This window comes from Budorcas taxicolor, chromosome 7 (genome assembly GCF_023091745.1).
Source record: "Budorcas taxicolor isolate Tak-1 chromosome 7, Takin1.1, whole genome shotgun sequence".
In the NCBI taxonomy this organism is placed as follows: Eukaryota; Metazoa; Chordata; class Mammalia; order Artiodactyla; family Bovidae; genus Budorcas; species Budorcas taxicolor.
Window position 1 is genome coordinate 5102623 of NC_068916.1, and position 23997 is coordinate 5126619.

At 42.7% G+C, this 23997-nt stretch overlaps 1 protein-coding gene across 1 annotated transcript in view; it reads right to left on the reverse strand.

Moving 5' to 3' along the window:
- Window positions 1-10180: 10180 nt before the first annotated feature.
- PRSS38 (serine protease 38) overlaps window positions 10181-23997 on the reverse strand; it is a 38874-nt gene continuing 25057 nt past the window's right edge. The window contains exons 4-5 of the mRNA XM_052642617.1: window positions 10907-11046; window positions 10181-10435 (exon numbers count right to left, since the gene is read on the reverse strand). Of these exons, the coding sequence (XP_052498577.1) occupies window positions 10181-10435; window positions 10907-11046 (395 nt within the window). The remainder of the gene's footprint in view (window positions 10436-10906; window positions 11047-23997) is intronic.

Consider the following 23997-nt stretch of genomic DNA (forward strand, 5'->3'; position numbering starts at 1 on the left):
TTAAAGCATCTGCCTGCAGTGCGGGAGACCCGGGTTCGATCCCTGGATCCGGAAGATCCCCTGGAGAAGGAAATGGCAACCTGCTCCAGTATTCTTGCCTGGAGAATCCCATGGATGGGGTCACAAAGAGTCGGACACAACTGAGCGGCTTCACTTTACTTCACTTCCCCTATGATGAGAAGGACATCTTTTTTTTTTTTTTCTTTTGGTGTTATTTCTAGAAGGTCTTGTAGGTCTTCATAGAACCTTTCAACCTCAACTTCTTCAGCATTAGTGGTTGGGGCATAGACTTGGATTACTGTGATATTGAATGGTTTGCCTTGGAAACAAACCGAGATCATACTGTTGTTTCTGAGATTGCACCCAAGTACTGCATTATGGACTCTTGTTAACTATGAGGGCTATTCCATTTCTTTAAGGGATTCTTGGCCACAGTAATAGATACAATTATCTACTAATATCTATATAATTATCTACTACTGTGGGTAAGAATCCCTTAAAGAAATGGTCATCTGAATTAAATTCACCCATTCCTGTCTTATTTTAGTTCACTGATTTCTAAAGTGCTGATGTTCACTCTTGCCATCTCCTGTTTGACCACTTTCAATTTGCCTTGATTCATGGACATATCATTTCAGGTTCCTATGCAATATTCTTCTTTACAGCATTGGACTTTACTTTCACCACTAGACACATCTGGGCATCATTTCTGCTTTGGCTCAGCCTCTTCATTCCTTCTGGAGCTATTTCTCTGCTCTTCTCTAGTAGCATAACCTACTGACCTGGGGAGGTTCATATTTCAGTGTCATATCTTTTTGCCTTTTCATACAGTTCATGGCATTCTCAAGGCAAGAATGCTAAAGCGGTTTTCCATTCTCTTCTCCACTGAACCACATTTTGTTAGAACTCTCCACCATGACCCATCTGTCTTGGGTGGCCCTACACAGGATGGCTCATAGCCTTACACAAGCCTGTGATCCATGTGATCATTTGGGTTAGTTTTCTGTAAATGTGGTTTTCATTCTGTCTGCCCTCTGATTGATGAGGATAAGAGGCTTGTGCAAGCTTCCAGATGGGAGGGACTGGCTGTGGGGAAAACTGGGTCTTACTCTGGAGGGCAGAACCATGCTCAGGAAATCTTTAATCCGATTAAAGCTTTTAGCTGCTAGTTGCAATTTTAGTGTTCTTGCAGGAGAAGATGAGCGCACATCCTTCTACTCCACCATCTTGCTGGTAGTATGGAGCGCCCTAAAACCATTTTTAACATTGGTTGAAACTTCAAGATGCATGTTCTGTTCGATTCTCTGTAAATATTATTGCAATCATGCCTGAAAAACAAATTCTCTCACATTAACTGTGTTGATGAACTTGTGCTCACAGTGTAAGAACGTGGGACTTACCCAAGGTCAACAAATTCATCAAGACAGCCTGCTGTGCCCGCCCCGCTGGCCCTTTCACTACATGTTATCACTGTCACTTCTGCTTCTTCAGTTGGTTATTGGAGTGTCCTGGTTCTCATAACCTGCTTCAGCTTTTCTGTTGTTATTTTCGTTCTTTTTCAATTGGTTCTCATAACTGTTATCCTTATTTCCTTCATGATTTTGACATGAGATTTGTCTTCATTTGGCGATAGTAAGACAAGTTTTGTCTCTGAGATCTTTTTGTGCGTGTGATTTGCAGTTTTGGCTTCTTTTTTTTCTTGGTTACTGTTTCACTGGGTTACTCCCTGGGTCATTATTTGAATTTTAGTATGATCAATAATACTGAGAAATGTACAAACTAATCTGATATTAAGGCCTCCATAAGAGCAATTCAAAATGCATTTTAAGTTGCCACTTTGTTCTACTGAGTGGCGGTCTCTGATGCACTGATATATGTGTGCGGGAGTTGTGCCATTGGAGCACATATGTTTCCAGGCAGTTTGGTTGCATCTGCAGCCATCATGTATGTTGTTTCACCAGGAACCAGAAAACTTTGCTAAGGCAGATTAGGAAGAGGAACTAAGGCATGAAGGTCAGCTGGGATGCATGAAGCACTCAGCTTCAATTGGCCACTTCACCATGTCAGTTTTCTGCCTGATTGACACAGAGACTTGAGTAAGTTGTATTTCATGAATTTCCATTCCAACAGATGTTTGGTATGTTTACTACTGCACATGCTGTGTTATTAACTCTGTTCCTGACAGGATAGAGCTTCCCTCTTGACCTGTGTAGTGAAAACTTAACTCTCACTTGCAGACTAGCTTGTGTCGTACATACAGGGCCTGAGTATTCCTGGCAGCATTGCTGTACCCAGATGGCTAGCAATTACTTACCTCTTTACAGAAGGATGTATACAATGTAAATAAGAATACATCCTTAGCTGAATCCCCAGTGGCCCTGGATGAGAATGAAGGAGACACAGGGAAAGATATCAAATGAAGTTAAGAGTTTATCTTAACCTATTGCTGTTAAAATACTCGTGTTGCAAACATCACAGATCATAATGATGGGAATGCATCACTCTGGCCCTGGGTGCAGCTTTATCTCAGCGTTATGCCAAAACACAAGGCCAATGACAGTAGAGACTAATTGCTTTGGTGCCTCTTGTCACTCCAAGGCCCTGACAGTGCTTGGTTCCCAGCAGTGCTCAACAAATACCCTGTGACTGTTACCTTACCTGGAATGAATACGGGTATGTTTTGTACTAAAGAATTCTAGTGTTCAGCTGTGTGTTCTAATGTTCAGGCTCTCTTGCCCCACGTCTTGTAAATAATGACTATTAACAGCTGAGATCATCTGTAGCACTGCACATGCACTTCAGGAGGTGCTCACTAGGTCACGAACTCCTTTGTGTTGTAGGGATATATGAGCTTCACTTAGAAAGCGGCAGCATTTTACTGCCGCCTCTCGGCTGTGTCTGTTGCATCAGCCGCAAGAGGAGAGAATAGAGCATGTATACTCTTATTGCTGCTGCATCAGCCAGGAGAGAATAAACCTGTCTGCAGTTCCTACGGTTCCTCGAGTCTTCCTCCTGCCTCTTAGCTAGCGCCTTGCCTACCCTAGGTTCAGCGAACAGTGCAAACTGGATGATCAGCAATATAACCAGTGTAGTGGGCAGGATACCCAGCAGGTAGGGGAGCCTGAGGCTCCACTGGATGGAGGAAGCCAGTGGCCACCATATAGCATGTGGTACCATGTGGCTGCGATTCTCTCAGTGTGGGCTCTGGTGGAAGACTAGGAGGTGGTGGACAGTACACTGGACATCATTGGAAAGGCAATACAGGTGGTGAGTTCCCGTTTGCCAAACAAGGCTGTACAGACTGCCTGGCACTGTGGGGTGGATTTTCCTGGTGGCCCTGAAGGCGAATATGGACAGTGCTCTCAGTGATGCTGTGCTGGTGCACAGTGTGCAGAGATGCTCGGAAGGACTGCTGCTGCTGCTGCTGCTGTTGCTAAGTCTCTTCAGTTGGGTCAGACTCTGTGTGACCCCATAGATGGCAGCCCACCAGGCTCCCCAGTCCCTGGGAGTCTCCAGGCAAGAACACTGGAGTGGGCTGCCATTTCCCTCTCTAAAGAATGAAAGTGAAAAGTAAAAGGGAAGTCGCTCAGTCATGTCCAACTCTTCACGACCCCATGGACTGCAGCCCACCAGGCTCCTCCGTCCATGGGATTCTCCAGGCAAGAGTAATGGAGTGGGGTGCCATCGCCCTCTCCCAGAAGGACTAGAGCATCATATATTGGTGTTAGAGCAAGAACCCCATGGCTCTGATGAATCCAGCATCTCTGACAGCAAGGCAGTAAGTGATGGTGATGATGAAAGTTAATGAGGCAGTGAGGCCCATTCATGGTACAGCAGAAAGTGAAGCGTGAGCACCTTGTGTGGCCTGGGGGAGGCATCCTCAAGGGGCCCCCAGGGTGACTGAGTTCATGACATTTCAACCATATACTCAGGTGAAGTTGCTCGACTTGGGTAAGCAGTTTTGACAAGAGCCAGGGGAACCTTGGAGCTTGGCTTTTGTGACTCTGGGACACAGGGGTGGGCCCGGCACCTGTGGGGGGTTTTGCGGGTCCTTACTGAGAGAAGTAGAGGGATGGCAGGCAAGATGCCATTTTGAAAATGTAAAGACCCTGAAGGGGGCTTGAGCTGACATGAGCCCCATCTGGGTTATGCAGATGTAAATATGGGCTGATTTGTGCGAAGGCATAGTGTAAAGGCTGTGTCCTGTAATATAGGTTTAGATGAGTATACTGTAAAGGCTGTGTCCTGTGGTGTAGGTTTAGTAGAACAGTGTAGTGTAACGCCTGTGTCCTGTGGTGTAGGTTTACTAGAACAGTGTACTATAAACGCTATGTCCTGTGATGTAGGTTTAGAACACTGTACTGTAACGGCTGTGTCCTGTGATGTAGGTTTAGTAGAACAGTACACTGTAAAGGCTGTGTTCTAAGATGTGGTACTAATTCTCATTCTCTTGCAGATTTAGAACAGTTGAAAGATTTTGGAATCATGTGGATGGGCTGTGATGGCCACAAAGATCCCCTCCTTGAAGGGGTGGGCCCAGTGCCTGTGGGCGATTTTGCGGGTCCTTAATATAAAAACTCCGCAGAGGCAGAGTTGTCCCTGTGGTGGCTTTCCTGCAATCTCACATGGACAGACAGTGGACTGGACTTGGCTGTGGCAGATAAGGGCACTGCACATGTGGTGGGTGGCTCTCCCAGCCCCGTGAGGGCAAGAACTGCAACATGAGTTCCAGGTGATACCTGGCGTTGGGTTTTGCTATGTCTTAGGGATGCAACTGTTTGTTGTTGTAGCTACTGCTGTTGCAAGATATAAATCCAAGGGTCAGTGTTACTCTACAAGGGAGTATCGCAGAAGATGGGCTGTGCATCGAATGTGAGGCAAGAGACCCTGAAGGGATTGAGTGTGGGGAGACAGCAAGTTGGCATGTTCAGGCTCTCTCACCCCATGTTTTGTAAATAATGACTGTGTAACTGTTGAGATCATTTTTAGTGCTGCGCATGCGCGTCAGGAGGTGCTAACTTGGTCATGAGCTACTTTGTGTTGTAGGGATATATGAGCTTCACTTAGAAAGTGGCGGCACTTTACTGCTGTCTCACGCTGTCTGTTGGATCAGCCACGAGAGGAGAGAATATAGTGTGTATACTTTTACGACTGCTGTATCAGCCAGGAGAGAATAAATCTGTCTACAGTTCTGTGGCCGCTTGAGTCTTCTTCCTGCCTCTTAGCTCGTGCCTTACCTACCCTGGGTTCAATGAACAGTGTGTACAGTGAGATACAGTGAGACAACTGGCATCACCAGCAGAATCAGCAATACATCAGGCCTTCCAAAACTGCTGGGAAAAAAGTCTACTTGGTCAGGGTGTATACTGTTTCTAAGACCAACTTTATATGACCATGTCAAATCACACTTTTGAAAACTTAAACATCTATAGTGTTTTAAAGTGACACATTTGGGAAAATGGAATTGAAACATGTATAATATCATATATAAAATAAATCACCAGTCCAGGTTCGATGCATGATACTGGATGCTTGGGGCTGGTGCACTGAGATGACCCAGAGGGATGGTACGGGGAGGGAGGAGGGAGGGGGGTTCAGGATGGGGAACACATGTATACCTGTGGCGGATTCATGCTGATGTATGGCAAAACCAATACAATATTGTAAAGTAATTAACCTCCAATTAAAATAAATAAATTTATTTAAAAACTAAAATAAAAAAATAAAGTGACACATTTCCCATACACTGATTTTCCAACAAGATATTGTTTAATCACTAAGTCGTGTCCAACTCTTTGCGACTCCATGGACTGCAGCAACATATATTTGGGCTCAATTCTGAGTGTTTTAGCCACTGTGTGTATGCACAGACACAAACTGTCAAGTCTATGGAATGTTATTATTGTAGCATCTTTTCAGTTCAGTTCAGTCACTCAGTCGTGTCCAACTCTTTGCGACCCCATGAATTGCAGCACGCCAGGCCTCCCTGTCCATCACCAACTCCTGGAGTTCACTCAGACTCACATCCATGGAGTCGGTGATGCCATCCAGCCATCTCATCCTCTGTCGTCCCCTTCTCCTCCTGCCCCCAATCCCTCCCAGCATCAGAGTCTTTTCCAATGAGTCAACTTTTCGCATGAAGTGGCCAAAGTACTGGAGTTTCAGCTTTAGCATCATTCCTTCCAAAGAAATCCCCGGGCTGATCTCCTTCAGAATGGACTGGTTGGATCTCCTTGCAGTCCAAGGGACTCTCAAGAGTCTTCTCCAACACCACCGTTCAAAAGCATCAATTCTTTGGTGCTCAGCTTTCTTCACAGTCCAACTCTCACATCCATACATGACCGCTGGAAAAACCATAGCCTTGGCTAGATGGACCTTTGTTGGCAAAGTAATGTCTCTGCTTTTGAATATGCTATCTAGGTTGGTCATAACTTTCCTTCCAAGGAGTAAGCGTCTTTTAATTTCATGGCTGCAGTCACCATCTGCAGTGATTTTGGAGCCCCCCAAAATAAAATCTGACACTATTTCCACTGTTTTGCCCATCTATTTCCCATGAAGTGATGGGACCGGATGCCATGAAGTGATGGGACCGGATGCCATGATCTTCGTTTTCTGAATGTTGAGCTTTAAGCCAACTTTTTCACTCTCCTCTTTCACTTTCATCAAGAGGCTTTTTAGTTCCTCTTCATTTTCTGCCATAAGGGTGGTGTCATCTGCATATCTGAGCATCTTTTGGGGATAGTTTAATTTCTGCTGGCTTAGTCCCTACCATGACTTGGATTTAGTTTTATTCCTGGGTTTTCTCACCTGTCTATATTTTGCTATAAACTTTGAAATCAATTTATCTAACTCCAGAAAAGAGAAACACATTTTGAGTTGTCTGTTCAAGAATCTAGAATATCTTGTCATATCTACTTTTTCTTTTTGTGTATGATGTTTTGGTTCCCGCACCCCCCCACCCCCACACCCCCCCGCCCCCGCCCCAAGGAATATTTTAAGGATTTCCTCATATGAATTTTCACATTTTTTGTTAAGGTCATAGGTATCTTATCTCTTTCATTGTTATTATAATTGGTGTTTTTGTCTTTCATCACGTATCTTTTAAAGGGAATATAGCCTGATTTTGTCATGTTTTATCTAATGACCTTACTGAACTTTCTTACTATTTGTGGTAGTTTCATAGTTTTCCCTTGGGTGTTCCAGATATCCTCTAAGTCTTCTTTTTAAAGAAATTCAGATTTATATCATTTTTAATTTTTATTTATTTTTTAAACATGTATTTATTAATTTTTGCTGCATGGCATGTGAAATCTTTGTTTCCAACCAGAGATTGAATTCCCGCCCCCTGCATTGAAAGCACAGAGTCTTAACCACTGGACCACCAGGGAAATCCTTCTAAATTTTAAAATAGGAGATAGATTAAAAGGCCCTTTTCCATTTCCCTGGATGATTCTCTAGTGTGGCTGTGGTGGCCAATCTTCCAATATGGTATTAAGGAGCAAGGGATAAAGGAACCTTTTTGTGACCCTAACTTCAGCATAAAGGCACTCGTTCCCTCACTAAGGAAAGTGCTAGCTTTTAGGCTGACGTGTATATATACATATGCTGCTAAGTCACTTCAGTCGTGTCCGACTCTGTGGGACCCCATAGATGGCAGCCCACCAGGCTCCCCCGTCCCTGGGATTCTGCAGGCAGGAGTACTGGAGTGGGGTGCCATTTCCTTCTCCAATGCATGAAAGTAAAAAGCGAAAGTGAAGTCGCTCAGTCGTGTCTGACCCTCAGCGACCCCATGGACTGCAGCCCACCAGGCTCCTCCATCCATGGGATTTTCCAGGCAGGAGTACTGGAGTGGGGTGCCATTGCCTTCTCCAAATTTTCCAGGCAAGAATACTGGAGTAGGTTGCCATTTCCTACTCCAGGGGATCATCCTGACCCAGGGATTGAACACAGGTATCCTGCATTACAAGCAGAATGTTTAGTGTCTGAGCCACTAGGGAAGTCCAGTAAGATATACATATATATATATATATCCAATAAGAGATACACATATATGTGTGTGCGTGTGTGTGTGTGTATATATATATATATATGTATATCCCAGAGTTTAAACTCACGGCCATCGAGTCAGTGATGCCATCCAGCCATCTCATCCTCTGTCATCCCCTTCTCCTCCTGCCCCCAATCCCTCCCAGCATCAGAGTCTTTTCCAGTGAGACAACTCTTCGCATGAGGTAGCCAAAGTACTGGAGTTTCAGCTTCAGCATCATTCCTTCCAAAGAAATCCCCGGGCTGATCTCCTTCAGAATGGACTGGTTGGATCTCCTTGCAGTCCAAGGGATTCTCAAGAGTCTTCTCTAACACCACAGTTCAAAAGCATCAATTGTTTGGCGCTCAGCTTTCTTCACAGTCCAACTCTCACATCCATACATGACCACAGGAAAAACCATAGCCTTGACTAGACGGACCTTTGTTGGCAAAGTAATATCTCTGCTTTTGAATATGCTACCTAGGTTGGTCATAACTTTCCTTCCAAGAAGTAAGCGTCTTTTAATTTCATGGCTGCAGTCACCATCTGCAATGATTTTGGAGCCCCCCCCAAATAAAATCTGACACTATTTCCACTGTTTTGCCCATCTATTTGCCATGAAGTGATGGGACCGGATGCCATGATCTTCATTTTCTGAATGTTGAGCTTTAAGCCAACGTTTTCACTCTCCTCTTTCACTTTCATCAAGAGGCTTTTTAGTTCCTCTTCACTTTCTGCCATAAGGGTGGTGTCATCTGCATATCTGAGGTTATTGATATTTCTCCTGGCAATCTTGATTCCAACTTGTGTTTCTTCCAGTCCAGCAATTCTCATGATGTACTCTGCCTATAAGTTAAATAAGCAGGTGACAATATACAGCCTTGACGTACTCCTTTTCCTTAGAAAAATGATAATATTGTGAATTATATCTATGGGTTTTCTAATAATTATCTTTGCATTACTGGAATAATTCCTACATGATTATAATTCATTACTTAAAAAATAATGTTGAATTCTGTTAATATTTCATCAGGACTTTCGTTAATTGATAGGTTGGATTGTCTTAGTTTTCTGTGTGTGGTTAGTTTTTGTCTTTACAACACTCTCCTTTGTCTGTGTCTGGAGCAGAAAGGACAGCACTGGGACAATCCTGTGGTTAAAGGCCTGATGTGATTCCCAAGGAGGCCATCTCAGCTAAGGACCTTCACTAGGATAGAGTTTTTTTTTCTTAAATTTCCCCATTTCTTCTTTGGAATTTGACCTCTAGCCTTCTGTCTCTGCTGGGATCAGCTTCAGTAAATTAGTTATTTCCTAAAAAGTGATACTTTTCACTTGACTTTATTTACATAAAGTTGTATAATATCTCTTAGGATTTCTTAAATTTTTTATGTTCAGTGGATATATCCTCGTCATTTCTTGTTTTGTGTATTTTTAGTCTCACATCATATCTTGATTAAATTCATGATGTCCTTTCCTACTTTTTGATTTTTTGTTAAAATTGGTATTTCTGAAATGTTAGTTTTAGTGTTTTCTGTTGTTTGGCTTTTGATTTCTGCTTTTACCTTTTAAGCTTCCTTTGTGTGTCTACTCTTAGCTCATGTTTTCTATTTTCCAAATTAGATGTTTAAGCATTTAATACTCTGATATTGATAGGTCTGTTTTTAAGATGATGAATTTTCCTCTGCCCCAGCTTTGGTCACACCCTGGATTCTATATCCAGACACCAGTGCTTACATGGTTGTCCTTTCTAGACATGCTGTAGTTTGTTTTATCCTCTCACCCTTCTGCCCATCATTCTGACAAGGCAGGGTGATGAACATACTCTGCATGTGAAAGGGAGGCTGTACTCTGTGTAGAAAGATAAATATAGGATTTCTGGGACACTTGCTTTGTAAATATTTAATATCTTCTCAAATCTCAGGTGCCTGGAGCACTCAACAAATGTACTTTGCCCTCCCATGAACTGCCACCCTTCTGTGATGAGACCAGCCTCTGCCTTCCTAGGTGTGGCCCTCATCAGTCTCCTCCCAGACCTTGCATGTGAGCTTGGCTGATGGCCCTCAGTTTGCTCAGGTGGGTGAGGGCTTGAGGGGCTGGAGCTGGGCAGGGATGGAGGCATGCAGCCGTGAGGAAGCTGGGTGACGGTTTTGGTCCTTAGAGCATTGACAGGACAGCCAATGAGGCCATAAGGACATTGATGATGGCCCCCGGAGTAGAGGAGAGGGCAGGGAGTGGCTGAAGAGGTAAAGGTGTGTTTTCTATGTGATGATGAATCCATTTTGAGAAAAAGGAGACTCGGGCAAAAACTGTCGGATACATAGGGTATGCGCAACCCTGCCCCCAGCTCACTATTCCAATTTGCACCCAGGTGCGGTCGAATTCACAGACAAGTGGGCCCCCAGAATCACCCTGGAAAAAAGAGGAATTTCTTGTGAACTGGGAGTTTGGGGCCTCCTGCATAAGGGTGGCCCAATGCCAACACTATGGGATGGACCCAGGGTCCCGCCACTCATGCAGCCCCACCTTGTCAATGGAAAGGCCCTGCTGCAGGCAAGCAGTGTTCACTACACTGTCCTGCAAGTAGAGGGTAGGTGCTGTGGGATGACAGTCAGCATGGCCCCTGGGAAAACGTGGAGCCCTGGGCTGCTCTGGCCAGCACCGGGGTTCACAGGGCCTGACTGAGGCCTGCGTTGCATTTGCACATAAGCCACCTTGTGGTCTCCCACTCAGCCCATGGCTATATGGAGATGTACTTCTGAGCCCCATAGGAACAAGGCTGTTGGGGACCACTGACCCACCCAGTAGAAGTGCTCCTGGCTTAAAGCATATATAACATCTGAAATCCCTGGGTTTAGCCTCCATTCCCACAGTGGGTCACACCTCACATGCAGTCTTCATGTCCCTGAAGTTTCCAGCACACAGCATGTCTGGCAGAATGTCTGTTTGTCCATACAGCAGTCGGCACAGTTGCCATGGGACCAGAGGCAGCCGTACCTCCTGCAGCTTGTTTGAAGTGTCTCCTGTCAAAAGCATTGCAGGCCCAGTGAATGGTCTTCTCACTCCTTTTCCCCAGAGCACACACTGGAGCTCCCTCAAGGCTTAGTGGCTCACACCAGAGCTCCTTCTCTTGCTCCCATCCTCCACATGGCTCCCTTCTCTGCAATGGAGGCCCAGGCTTTTGTCAGTAAAATTTAAATATGTGCCACATGACACTTCCTAAGAGAGATGTAAGAGCCAAGACTCGGTTCATCCCATTATATTCCCATTGTCGCAGCTCAAATGCAAACAGCTCCATCAGCTCCATCAGCTGAGAGTGAGTGGATGACAGAATGTGTGCAAGAAAGTAGCCTCCAAAAGTTTTGTGGGTTGTTATTCCATGTGTCCTTGTCTATGCCAGTGGATATGGTAATTGGTCCTAGGAAACCTGTATTTGCTTGACCAATACCTAAGTGATCCTGTTCTTCCTAGAAAGAGGTTATTCTCACAGGTTAAAGACAGGTCTGAGTGGGTACTGGTGGAGGGGGGGGTGTATTTAGGGATAGTGTAGTCTGTGGCAGAGAGGAATTAGTTTTAGAGTAAACAAATGTGTACCTCAAAGGAAGATGATGGGAAGCAGAATGCCAGCAGTGTTTGTGGTTTCTATTGAGTGCATTGGCAAGGCAGTATCAGGAGAGGCGCCATGGAAGAATTAGATGGTTAACAGAAGGAATAAAAAAACTCAAGGTTGGTGATGCTGGAGAAGCAATGTAGTACAATACAGTTGGAAAATACTTTTAACTACTAAGCCAGCTAAAAATCTATCTGAGGCCTTTCACTGTGCTCACACTGGGGTAACTGGGAGTGAACTTGCCTCTACCATAAGCTAGCAGTAAACATATTTACCTAGAAGGCAATTATTTCCCATTCAACATGAGGAGGGCATGGCTGTGGCCCCTGAGAAAAGAGAACAGATGAGGTGAGGTCTGTAAGGGCCTCATCTTCCTCCTTGGGGCACATTCCAGGCTGTGCCATGAAGAGAAGCACAGGTAGCTGGAATCTGCAAAGGTGGATGCCAGAATCAGGGTACTCCAGAGCAGAGGACCCCTGAGGGAGCACAGGAGGCCTTGGTGCCTGCAGTCTGCTGTTGGACCCTGAGCCATGGGTACACAGTATACAATTCCACAGGAAGGGCAGAGTAGCCAGATGTGACTTCATCGTTCCCAGAGCTCACACAGGTCTAGAAGGTTGAGCTGTAACCAGTTAAGAGTGAAGAGCCTCGTGGAGCATCTGAGGCATTGAATGAAGACAGTGTAGAGGCAGGAGAAAATACCCCTGTCACGTTTGCACAGATGCCAAGGCCCACGTGGAACCAGGTGGACAGAGAGCCAGAATGATGAGCTCTGAAAATGATTAGCACAGTACAAAGGAAGAGGCGTAACACAAAGGGGAAGCGAGAAGTCAGCTAGCTATAATTTCAATGAGCTATTCAGTTGTGGGCCAGGGTGCCAGCTCAGAATGATGAGAAATCAGACAAGAGGAGGACTGCACTCACTGGTAGGTCTTTCTCCTAGGCCTTCACTAGCAGCTCATGCAATATACTTGGGGCAGAGCAAGGGACCACAGAGAGAACATCTCAGTGTAGGTGTTCAGAAGATTACCACCTACCACTAAGGACCTGAAAGAACACATTTTGCTTACCTCGCACATATGGAGCAGAAGCCTTCTACCGGTAGTGTGTGGCAGGAGGCACCACATACTCCTGTCCTCAGGGCCTCGTACAGGTGCACTATTCTGGAGGAAGAGTAGAACAGCCCCACATCCCGGGAAAATCTCAGATGCCAAGACCAACAGCAGAAGCCACAACCCAGTTCCAGTTCTCACTAGCCTGAATCAGACCTTCCCCATCCTAATGGTTTAGCAGCAGAAGAGGAATGCCTGTTTTGGGGTACAGAGACTTTTATCTTAAGTGTTCTTCTTTAATATCTGGCATTCAACCAAAAATGAAAAGATACACACACACACACACACACACACACAGAGGTATGGAAATAAAACACTGGACCCACTGTTGAGATGTAACATTGAACAGAATCAGACCCAGAGATAATTGAAAGTATCTGAAAGGAACTTTAAAGTAGCTATGATTAATACATTAAAGAAATTAAGAAGTAATCAAGCATGAAAAAATGAAGAATTTTAAAGTAGAGATATGGAAACTATTAAAAAACAGTCAATTGGGAATGCCAGAAATACACACTATCAAAAATTTTAAAATTTCTTCAACAGGTGCTTCAGCAGACTGGACACAAATGAGGAAAGAATCAGCAAATTGAAGATAGGTCAATAGCTATTATCCATGCTGAAATACAAAAGAAAGAGTGGAGAATAAAGCAAAACCTTAAGAGATGCAGGAAAATAGCAGAGTAACATATGTGGAATTTGTCCCAGAAGAAGAAAGTGTAGAGCATAAGAAATATGTGGAGATATAAAGGACAAGAATTTTCCAAGATTAAAGACTACAATAATCACAGACTCAAGAATTTCAGAGAGCTCCACACCAGACTAAAACAAGCAAACATCATAGTCAGTGGAATTCCCTGATGGTCCAGTGGCTGAGACTCCACACTTTCACTGCAGGGGGCATGGGTTCAATTCTTGGTTGGGAAACTAGGATCCCACTGGCCACGTAGTGCAGCAAAAGAAAAGGAAGGAAGGAGGAAAGATCATAGTCAAATGGCTGCGAAATGAAGCCAAGGAAAATCCTAAGGCAGTGAGGGTGGGAAACATTTAACACAGAGGATCGAGGATAAGAGTTACAAGTGTTTCATTAAAAACTATGCAAGTCAGAAGACAATGAATCAGACTATTGCAAAACAAAATTAAACTAGAAAACTGTCTACCTAGAATTCTATATCTAGGGAAATTATCTGTAAAAATGAAGGCAAAATAAAGACTTGTAGTCCAACAAACAGACCTGTAGCTCTTATTCACTGCTGAAGACAGTGTAAAATTGTACACACACTTTGGAAAATCCTTTGCAGTTTCTCAAAACTACATGAATAAGTAATTTCACTGTCATGTATGCACCCAAGAGCAATGAGAATACATGGGCATAGAGACAGCTGTAAAAGAATGTTCTTAAGAGTTTTATTCACAGTACCCCAAAACTGAAGCAACACAAATGTCAGTCAACAGAAGGATAGACAAATAAACTTTGGTATTTATGTGATGAAAAGGCAAAAAGATATGACACTGAAAATGAACTTCCCAGGTCGATAAGGTGCCCAACATGCTACTGGAGAAGAGTGGACAAAGCGCTCCAGAAAGAATGAAGAGGCGGAGTCAAAGTGAGAACAGTGCCCAGTTGTGGATATGACTGGTGACGGAAGTAAAGTCTGATGCTGTAAAGAACAATACTGCATAGGAACCTGGAATGTTAGGTCCATGAATCAAGGTAAATTGGAAGTGGTAAAACAGGAGATGGCATGAGTGAACATCGACATTTTTAGGAATCAGTGAACTAAAATGGACTGGAATATCTGTGGTGGATTCATGTTGATGTTTGGCAAAACCAATACAATATTGTAAAGTAATTAACCTCCAATTAAAGTAAATAAATTAATATTTTTAAAAAATGGACTGGAATGAGTAAATTTAATTCAGATGACCATTATATCTATTACTGTGGGTAAGAATCCCTTAGAAGAAATGGAGTAGCCCTGATAATCAATAAAAGAGCCCAAAATGCAGTTCTTGGGTGCAGTCTCAAAAACGACAGAATGATCTCTGTTTGTCTCCAAGGCAACCCATTCAATATCACAGTAATCGAAGTCTATGCCCCAGCCACTAATGCCAAAGAAGCTGAACGGTTCTATGATGACCTATAAGACCTTCTAGAACTAACACCAAAAAGGGTGAGATGGGGAGGGAGATAGGAGGGAGGTTCAAAAGGGAGAGGATATATGTATATCTATGGCTGTGAGGTTTGACAGAAAACAACCAATTTCTGTAAAGCAATTAATCTTCAATAAAATAATAAATTTTAAAAAAGATATCCTTTTCATCATAGGGAACTGGAATGCAAAAGTAGGAAGTCAAGGTAAATTTGGAGTAACAGGCAAGTTTGACCTTGGAGTACAAAATGAAGCAGAGCAAAGGCTAACAGAGTATTGCCAAGAGAACATGCTGGTCACAGCAAAAACCCTTTTCCAACAACACAAGAGATGACTCTACACATGTATATCACCAGATGGTCAACACCAAAATCAGGTCAATTATATCCTTTGCAGCCAAAGATGGAGAAGCTCTATACAGTCAGCAAAAACAAGACCAGGAGCTGACTGTGGCTCAGATCATGAACTCCTTATTGCAAATTTCAGACAAAATTGAAGAAAGTAGGGAAAACCACTAAGCCATTCAGGTATGACCTAAATCAAATGCTTTACAATTATACAGTGGAAATGACAAATAGATTCAAGGGATTAGATCTGATAGACAGAGTGCGTGAAGAACTATGGAAAGGGGTTTGTAACATTGTACAAGAGGTGGTGATCAAACCATCCTGAGGAAAAGAAATGCAAAAAAGCCAAAATGCTTGTCTGAGGAGGCCTTACAAATAGTTGAGAAAAGAAGAGAAGCTAAAGGCAAAGGAGAAAAGGAAAGATATACCCATTTGAATGCAGAGTTCCAAAGAATAGCAAGGAGAGATAAGAAAGACTTCTCAGTGATCAGTGCAAAGAAATAGAGGAAAACAATAGAATGGGAAGACTAGAGCTCTCTTCAAGAAAATTAGAGATACCAAGATCCCCTGGAGAAGGAAATGGAAATCCACTCCAGTATTCTTGCCATGGACGGAGAAGCCTAGTAGGTTACAGTCCATGGGGTCGCAAAGAGTCGGACACGACTGAGCGACTTCACCTCACCTCACCTTAAGGGAACATTTCATGCAAAGATGGGCACAATAAAGGACAGAAATGATATGGACCTAACAGAAGCAGAAGATATTAAGAAGAGGTGGCAAGAATACACAGAAGAACTATATAAAACAGATCTTCATGACCCAGATAACCATGATGGTGTGATCATTCACCTAGAGCCAGACATCCTGGAATGTGAAGTCAAGTGGGCCTTAGGAAGCATCACTATGAACAAAGCTAGTGGAGATGATGGAATTCCAGTTGAGCTATTTCAAGTCCTAAAAGATAATGCTGTGAAAGTGCTGCACTCAATATGGCAGCAAATTTGGAAAACTCAGCAGTGGCCACAGGACTAGAAAAGGTCAGTTTTCACTCCAGTCCCAAAGAAAGGCAATGCCAAAGAATGCTCAAACTACTGCACAATTGCACTAATCTCACACACTAGTGAAGTAATGCTCAAAATTCTTGAAGCTAGGCTTCAACAGTATGTGAACTTCCAGATGTTCAAGCTGGTTTTAGAAAAGGCAGAGGAACCAGAGATCAAATTGCCAAGATTCACTGGATCATGGAAAAACAAGAGAATCCCAGAAAAACATCTGCTTCATTGACTATGCAAAAGCCTTTGACTGTGAATCAAAACAAACTGTGGAAAATTCTGAAAGAGATGGGAATACCAGACCACCTTACCTGCCTCCTGAGGAATCTGTAAGCAGGTCAGGAAGCAACAGTTAGAACTAGACATGGAACAACGGACTGGTTCCAAATTGGGAAAGGAGTATGTCAAGGCTATATATTGTCATCCTGCTTATTTAACTTATATGCAGAGTACATCATGCAAAATGCCAGGCTGGATGAAACACAAGCTGAAATCAAGATTTCTGGGAGAGATAAAATTAACTTTAGATATTCAGGTGACACCACCCTCATGGCAGAAAGCAAAAAGGAGATAAAGAGCCTCTTCATGAAAGTGAAAGAAGAGAGTGAAAAAGTTGGCTTAAAACTCAACATTCAAAAAACTACGATCATGGCATCCAGTCCCATCACTTCATGGCAAATAGATGAGGAAACAATGGAAACAGTGACTGACTTTATTTTCTTGGGCTCCAAATGAAAAGATGCTTGCTCCTTGGAAGAAAAACTATGACAAACATAGACAGTATATTAAAAACAGGAACATTACTTTGCTGACAAAGGTCCATCTAGTCAAAGCGATGGTTTTTCCAGTAGTCATGTATGGATGTAAGAGTTGGACTATAAATAAAGCTGAGCACTGAAGAATTGATGCTTTTGAGCTGTGATGTTGGAGAAGACTCTTGAGAATCCCTTGGACTGCAAGGAGATCAAACCAGTCAATCCTAAAGGAAATCAAACCTGAATATTCATTGGAAGGACTGATGCTGAAGCTGAAGTTCCAATACTTTGGCCACCTGATGGGAAGAACTGACTCATTGGAAAAGACCCTGATGCTGGGAAAGATTGAAGGCAGGAGGAGAAGGGGATGGCAGAGGAAAAGATGGTTGGATGGTATCTCTGACACGAGTTTGAGCAAGCTCTGGGAGATAGTGAAGGACAAGAAGCCTGGCATACTGCAGTCCACAGGGTTGCAAATAGTTGGACATGAACTGAACTGAATATTTCTCAAAATAAAAAGGAACTGAAGATACAAGCAAAACATAAATAATTCTTACAGACTATATTAAGTAAAAGAGTATTCCATTTATATATAAAGTCCAAAAACATAAAACTAATGGGTAAATCACAGAAATCACAACAAAAGCTACTGTGGAAGAAAGAGCTTGGCTGCAATGCAGTAAGAGAGCTTTTTGAGGTGATGAAATGTTAAATGTATTGATTTGAGTGTTTCAAGAATGTTTTATATAGAAACAGAAATAATTTCAGAAGTTAGAAAAATGATCAGAGAAGCTCTCTGAAGAATATTCAGTGATGAGCTGAGTAAGTGGAAAACAGTGTGGTCTTATGAGCTGAGTGTCAGAGACATCTTTTTTGGGTAATGTTCAGGAATTTCCTGGTGTGGAATAGAAGAGGGAAATAACTAAGAAATATGCTCAAACTACCACACAATTGCACTCATCTCACACGCTAGTAAAATAATGCTCAAAATTCTGCAAGCCAGGCTGCAGCAGTACGTGAACTGTGAACTTCCAGATGTTCAAGCTGATTTTAGAAAAGGCAGAGGAACCAGAGATCAAATTGCCAACATCTGCTGGATCATCAAAAAAGCAAGAAAGTTCAAGAAAAACATCTATTTCTGCTTTATTGACTATGCCAAAGCCTTTGACTGTGTGGATCACAATAAACTGTGGAAAATTCTGAAAGAGATGGGAATCCCAGACCACCTGACCTGCCTCTTGAGAAACCTATATGCAGGTCAGGAAGCAACAGTTCGAACTGGACATGGAACAACAGACTGGTTCCAAATAGGAAAAGGAGTACGTCAAGGCTGTATATTGTCACCTTGCTTATTTAACTTCTATGCAGAGTACATCATGAGAAATGCTGGACTGGAAGAAGCACAAGCTGGAATCAAGATTGCCGGGAGAAATATCAATCACCTCAGATATGCAGATGACACCACCCTTATGGCAGAAAGTGAAGAGGAACTAAAGAGCCTCTTGATGAAAGTGAAAGAGGAGAGTGGAAAAGTTGGCTTAAAGCTCACCATTTAGAAAATGAAGATCATGGCATCTAGTCCCATCACTTCATGGGAAATAGATGGGGAAACAGTGGAAACAGTGTCAGACTTTATTTTAGGGGGCTCCAAAATCACTGCAGATGGTGACTGCAGCCATGAAATTAAAAGACGCTTACTTCTTGGAAGGAAAGTTATGACCTACCTAGACAGCACATTAAAAAGCAGAGACATTACTTTGCCAACAAAGGTCCGTCTAGTCAAGGCTATGTTTTTTTCAGTGGTCATGTATGGATGTGAGAGTTGGACTGTGAAGAAGGCTGAGCACTGAAGAATTGATGCGTTTGAACTGTGGTGTTGGAGAAGACTCTTGAGAGTCCCTTGGACTGCAAGGAGATCCAATCAGTCCATTCTAAAGGAGATCAGTCCTGGGTGTTCTTTGGAAGTGAAGTGAAGTGAAGTCACTGAGTCGTGTCCGACTCTTTGTGACCCCGTGGACTGTAGCACACCAGGCTCTTCTGTCCATGCAATTCTCCAGGCAAGAATACTGGAGTGGGTTGCCATTTCCTTCTCCAGGAGAATCTTCCTGACCCAGGGATCGAACCCAGCTTTCCCACATTGCAGGCAGACGCTTTAACCTCTGAGCCACCAAGGACAGATGCTAAAGCTGAAACTCCAGTACTTTGGCCACCTCATGCGAAGAGTTGACTCATTGGAAAAGACTCTGATGCTGGGAAGGATTGGGGGCAGGAGAAGAAGGGGACGACAGAGAATGAGATGGCTGGATGGCATCACGGACTCGATGGACATGAGTCTGAGTGAACTCCAGGAGTTGTTGATGGACAGGGAGGCCTGGTGTGCTGCAATTCACGGGGTCACAAAGGGTCGGACACAACTGAGCAACTGAACTGAACTGAATGGAGTTGTCCTATGTTAAGTGTTTATCTGCTTAACGATAAACTATAAACTGAAGGGAAATGAATGGCACTAATGAATTCAATTCTCCGTATTTTCTTACATATGCACCCTTTGCTCTGTCTCTGCAGTTACTCCCATCAGGAGGTGTCATGTATATTCTCAGTCCTTGGATCTGGATTTTGCCACATGACATGCTTTGTCAATGGGATTCGAGCAGACTTGCTGCAAGCAGAGACTTCAGAAAACGTGTTTCTCCACCACTGCCTGTGAATGTTTCCTGGTCAGCCTGCTGTTTCCTGGTCAGCATGCATCAGAGTTCAGCACTCCAGCTCCATCTGTCACAGGTCAGCCACAGACACACAGGCATGCTCAGCCACAACCAGCAGGACCACACAGCTCCAGACCTGTACTTGTGAAAGTGTTGCCAGTCTGGACCAAAAGGTAGCATGATGTTCAAAATGTCAATGACTCTGGGCCCCAGGAGAGACTGGTAAATTTGCTCAATGTGGCATTTTTCAAGGCCCTTTTAAGAAGTAGCCAAGGTGGAGGATGTCCTCAGAGAACAGTGCCAAAGAATAGTGCCATGGAAATTCAAAATCTTAGCAGTTTTATTGTAGAAGTCAGGGAGCTAATTCTAAACTTCATATGAAAGTGCAAAGGACTCAGCATTCCCATGATAATTTTGAAGAAGAGAAACACTGTGGAAGATGTGTAAGACCAGACTCATCATAAAGCTCTGGTAAGTAAGGCCTGTCGTACTGGAGATATCCAGTGTACTGGAGATATCTGGATATCTTCTGGAGATATCCAGAAGAGTAAGTCTGGAAGTAGGCCCCACACATGGTCACAAGATGTTTGACAAAGGGGCCAATATAGGTCAGTGGGGAAAGGAGATGATTCTTTACAAATGGTGGTAGAGCAAGATGCAGAAGCAGAAGATATTAAGAGGTGGCAAGAATACACAGAAGAACTATACAAAAAAGATCTTAGTGACCCAAATAACCACAATAGTGTGATCATTGACCTAGAGCCAGACATCCTGGAGTGTGAAGTCAAATGGACCTTAGGAAGCATCACTAAGAACAAAGCTAGTAGAGATAAAGGAATTCCAGCTGAGCTATTTCAAATCCTCAAAGATGATGCTGTGAAAGTGCTGCACTCAATATGCCAGCAAATTTGGAAAACTCAGCAGTGACCAGGCCACAGGACTGGAAGAGGTCAGTTTTCATTCCAATCCCAAAGAAAGGCAATGCCAAAGAATTTTGAAACTACCATGCAATTGCACTCATTTCACAGGCTAACAAAGTAATGCTCAGAATTCTCCAAGCTAGGCTTCTGCAGTACATGAATTGAGAACTTTCAGACGTATAAGCTGGATTTAGAAAAGGAAGAGGAACCAGAAATCAAATTGCCAACATCTGCTGGATCATCAAAAAAGCAAGAGAGTCCAGAAAAACATCTACTTCTGCTTCACTGACTCTGCCAAAGCCTTTGACTGTGTGGATCACAATAAACTGTGGAAAAATTCTGAAAGAGATGGGAATACCAGACCACCTGACCTGCCTCCTCAGAAATCTGTATCCAGGTCAGGAAGCAACAGTTAGAACTGGACATGGAACAACAGACTGGTTCCAAATTGGGAAAGGAGTATGTTGAGGCTGTATATTGTCATCCTGCTTATTTAACTTATATGCATAATACATCATGAGAAATGCTGGGCTGGAAGAAACACAAGCTGGAATCAAGTTGCTGGGAGAAATATCAATAACTTCATATATGCAGATGACACCACCCTTATGGCAGAAAGTAAAGAGGAACTTAAGAGCCTCTTGAAAGTGAAAGAAGATAGTGAAAAAGCTGGCTTAAAACTCAGCATTCAAAAAACTAAGATCATGGCATCCGGTCCCATCACTTCATGGCAACTAGATGGGGAAACAATGGAAACAGTGACAGACTTTATTTTCTTGGGTTCCAAAATCACTGCAGATGATGACTGCAGTCATGAAATTAAAAAATGCATGCTCCATGGAAGAAAAGCTGTGACCAACCTAGACAACATATTAAAAAGCAAAGATATTACTTTGTTGACAAAGGTCTGTCTAGTCAAAGCTATGGTTTTTCCAGTAGTCATGTATGGATGTGAGACTTTTGAGAGACCCTTGGACTACAAGGAGATCATGTATGGATGTGAGAGTTTTGAGAGTCCCTTGGACCACAAGGAGATCAAACCAGTCAGTCCTAAAGGAAATCAGTCATGAATATTCATTGGAAGGACTGATGCTGAAGCTGAAGCTCCAATACTTTGACCACGTGATGGGAAGAACTAACTCATTGGAAGATACACTGGGAAATATTGAAGGCAGGAGAAGGGGACGACAGAGGATGAGATGGTTGGATGGCATCACCGACTCAATGGACATGAGTTTGAGCAAGTGCTGGGAGTTGGTGATGGACAGGGAAGCCTGGCATGCTGCAAACCATAGGGTCGCAAAGAGTCTGACACAACTGAGCAACTGAACTGAACTGAATCCCAGATGACTTCACTAATGAATTATATCAAACTTTTAAAGAAGAAACAATAGGAATACTACAAAACCAAATATTACCCCAATACCACAGGCAGACAAAAATCACAGTACAGCCAATATCTCTCATAAATACACATGTAAAAATCTTAAACAAATTATTGGCAAGTTGATTCTAGTGACCTATAAAAATGATTATACACAATGACCAAAAGGAATTAATCATAAGAATATAAAGTTCATTTAACATCCCCAAATTAATACATGTGTGTGTGTGTTAGTCGGTCAGTCGTACCGACTCCTTGCGACTCCATGGACTGCAATCCACCAGGTTCCTCTGTCCATGAGATTTTCCAGGCAAGGATCCTGGAGTGGGTTGCCATTTCCTTCTCCAGGGATCTTCCCAACCCAGGGATCGAACCTGGGTCTTCTACACTGCAGGCAAATTCTTTACTGACTGAGCTACAAGGGAAGCCCAAATTAATATATATAGTAACCTTATTAATAAAAGGCAAAAGCCACATGAGCATAGATAATAAAAGGCATTTAAAAAAATCTGACATCTGCTCATGATTAACTCTCAACAAACCAGGGATAAAAGGAAGTTTACTCATCGGTAAAGAGCATCTACAAAAATTCCACATCTAATATCATTCTTAATGATAAATGACTAAATATTTTCCCCCTTAAGATCAGAAACAAGGCAAAGATACTCACTTTTACCACATGTTTAACATTGTATTGCAGGTTGTAGCCAGTGCAATGAGTAAAAAATTCTTACTCTCTTCTGGAAAGTTAGAATTAAAACTACTTTGTTGAAGATAAAATGACAATTGCATGAGGGAACTAATAATGTCCAAAAACTATTAAAACTAGTTTTCAGAATACAAGATAAATATACAAATGTCAAGTATATTTCAATACATTAATAATAGCAATGAACAATTTAAAACAAAATTACTAAAACAGTTCCATTCACAATAGTTTCAAAAAGAATGAAAATTTTAAGAATAAATTTATCAAAGAAAGGGTAACATCTATACAACCAAACACTGTAAAATAGCACAGAGCTTAAGACAATCTAAATCAATAGCTATCCATTCAATGTTCATGGATTAGAGGACTCAATATTATTAAAATGGAATTAGTTCCCAAATTTGTTTATAGATTTAATGTCATCCCTGTCAAAATCTCAGGAGGTGAGAAACATTGAAAATCAAGCAGAAAGAGCCAGAACCAACTTTGTCAGAAATATGGGAAAACAAAAGTTCACAGCAATCAAACAAACACTGATGCAAGAGAAAGGCAACTTCAAACTGATAGGAAAGCTTTGTGGCAGTTTTACGTGTCCTTTTCCTACCCCCTTCCCAGTACAGAGGCACCTTTTCACAAAAACTCATTTTATCTTTTTAAAACATTTTTAGAGCATATTATTGTCTTGGTTTCTCAGCTATAAAACTATATATATATATTTTTTATAGTATAGTTTATATGTATAGTTATATATATATATAGTTTTATGCTGCTGCTGCTAAGTCGCTTCAGTCATGTCCGACTCTGTGGGACCCCACAGACGGCAGCCCACTAGGCTCCCCCGTCCCTGGGATTCTCCAGGCAAGAACACTGGAGTGGGTTGCCAATGCCTTCTCCAGTGCATGAAAGTGAAAAGTGAAAGTGAAGTTGCTCAGTTGTGTCCGATTCTTAGCGATCCCGTGGACTGCAGCCCACCAGGCTCCTCCGTCCATGGGATTTTCCAGGCAAGAGTGCTGGAGTGGGGTGTCATTTATATAGTATATATAAACTCCCAGAGTTTGCTCAAATTCATATCCATTGAGTCAGTGTTGCTATCTAATCATTTCGTCCTCTGCCACCTCTTCTGCTTTTGCCTTCAATCTTCCCCAGCGTTAGGGTCTTTTCCAATGGGTTGGTGCTTCACATCAGGTGGCCAAAATATTGGAGCTCCATGTATACTATAAAATGAAA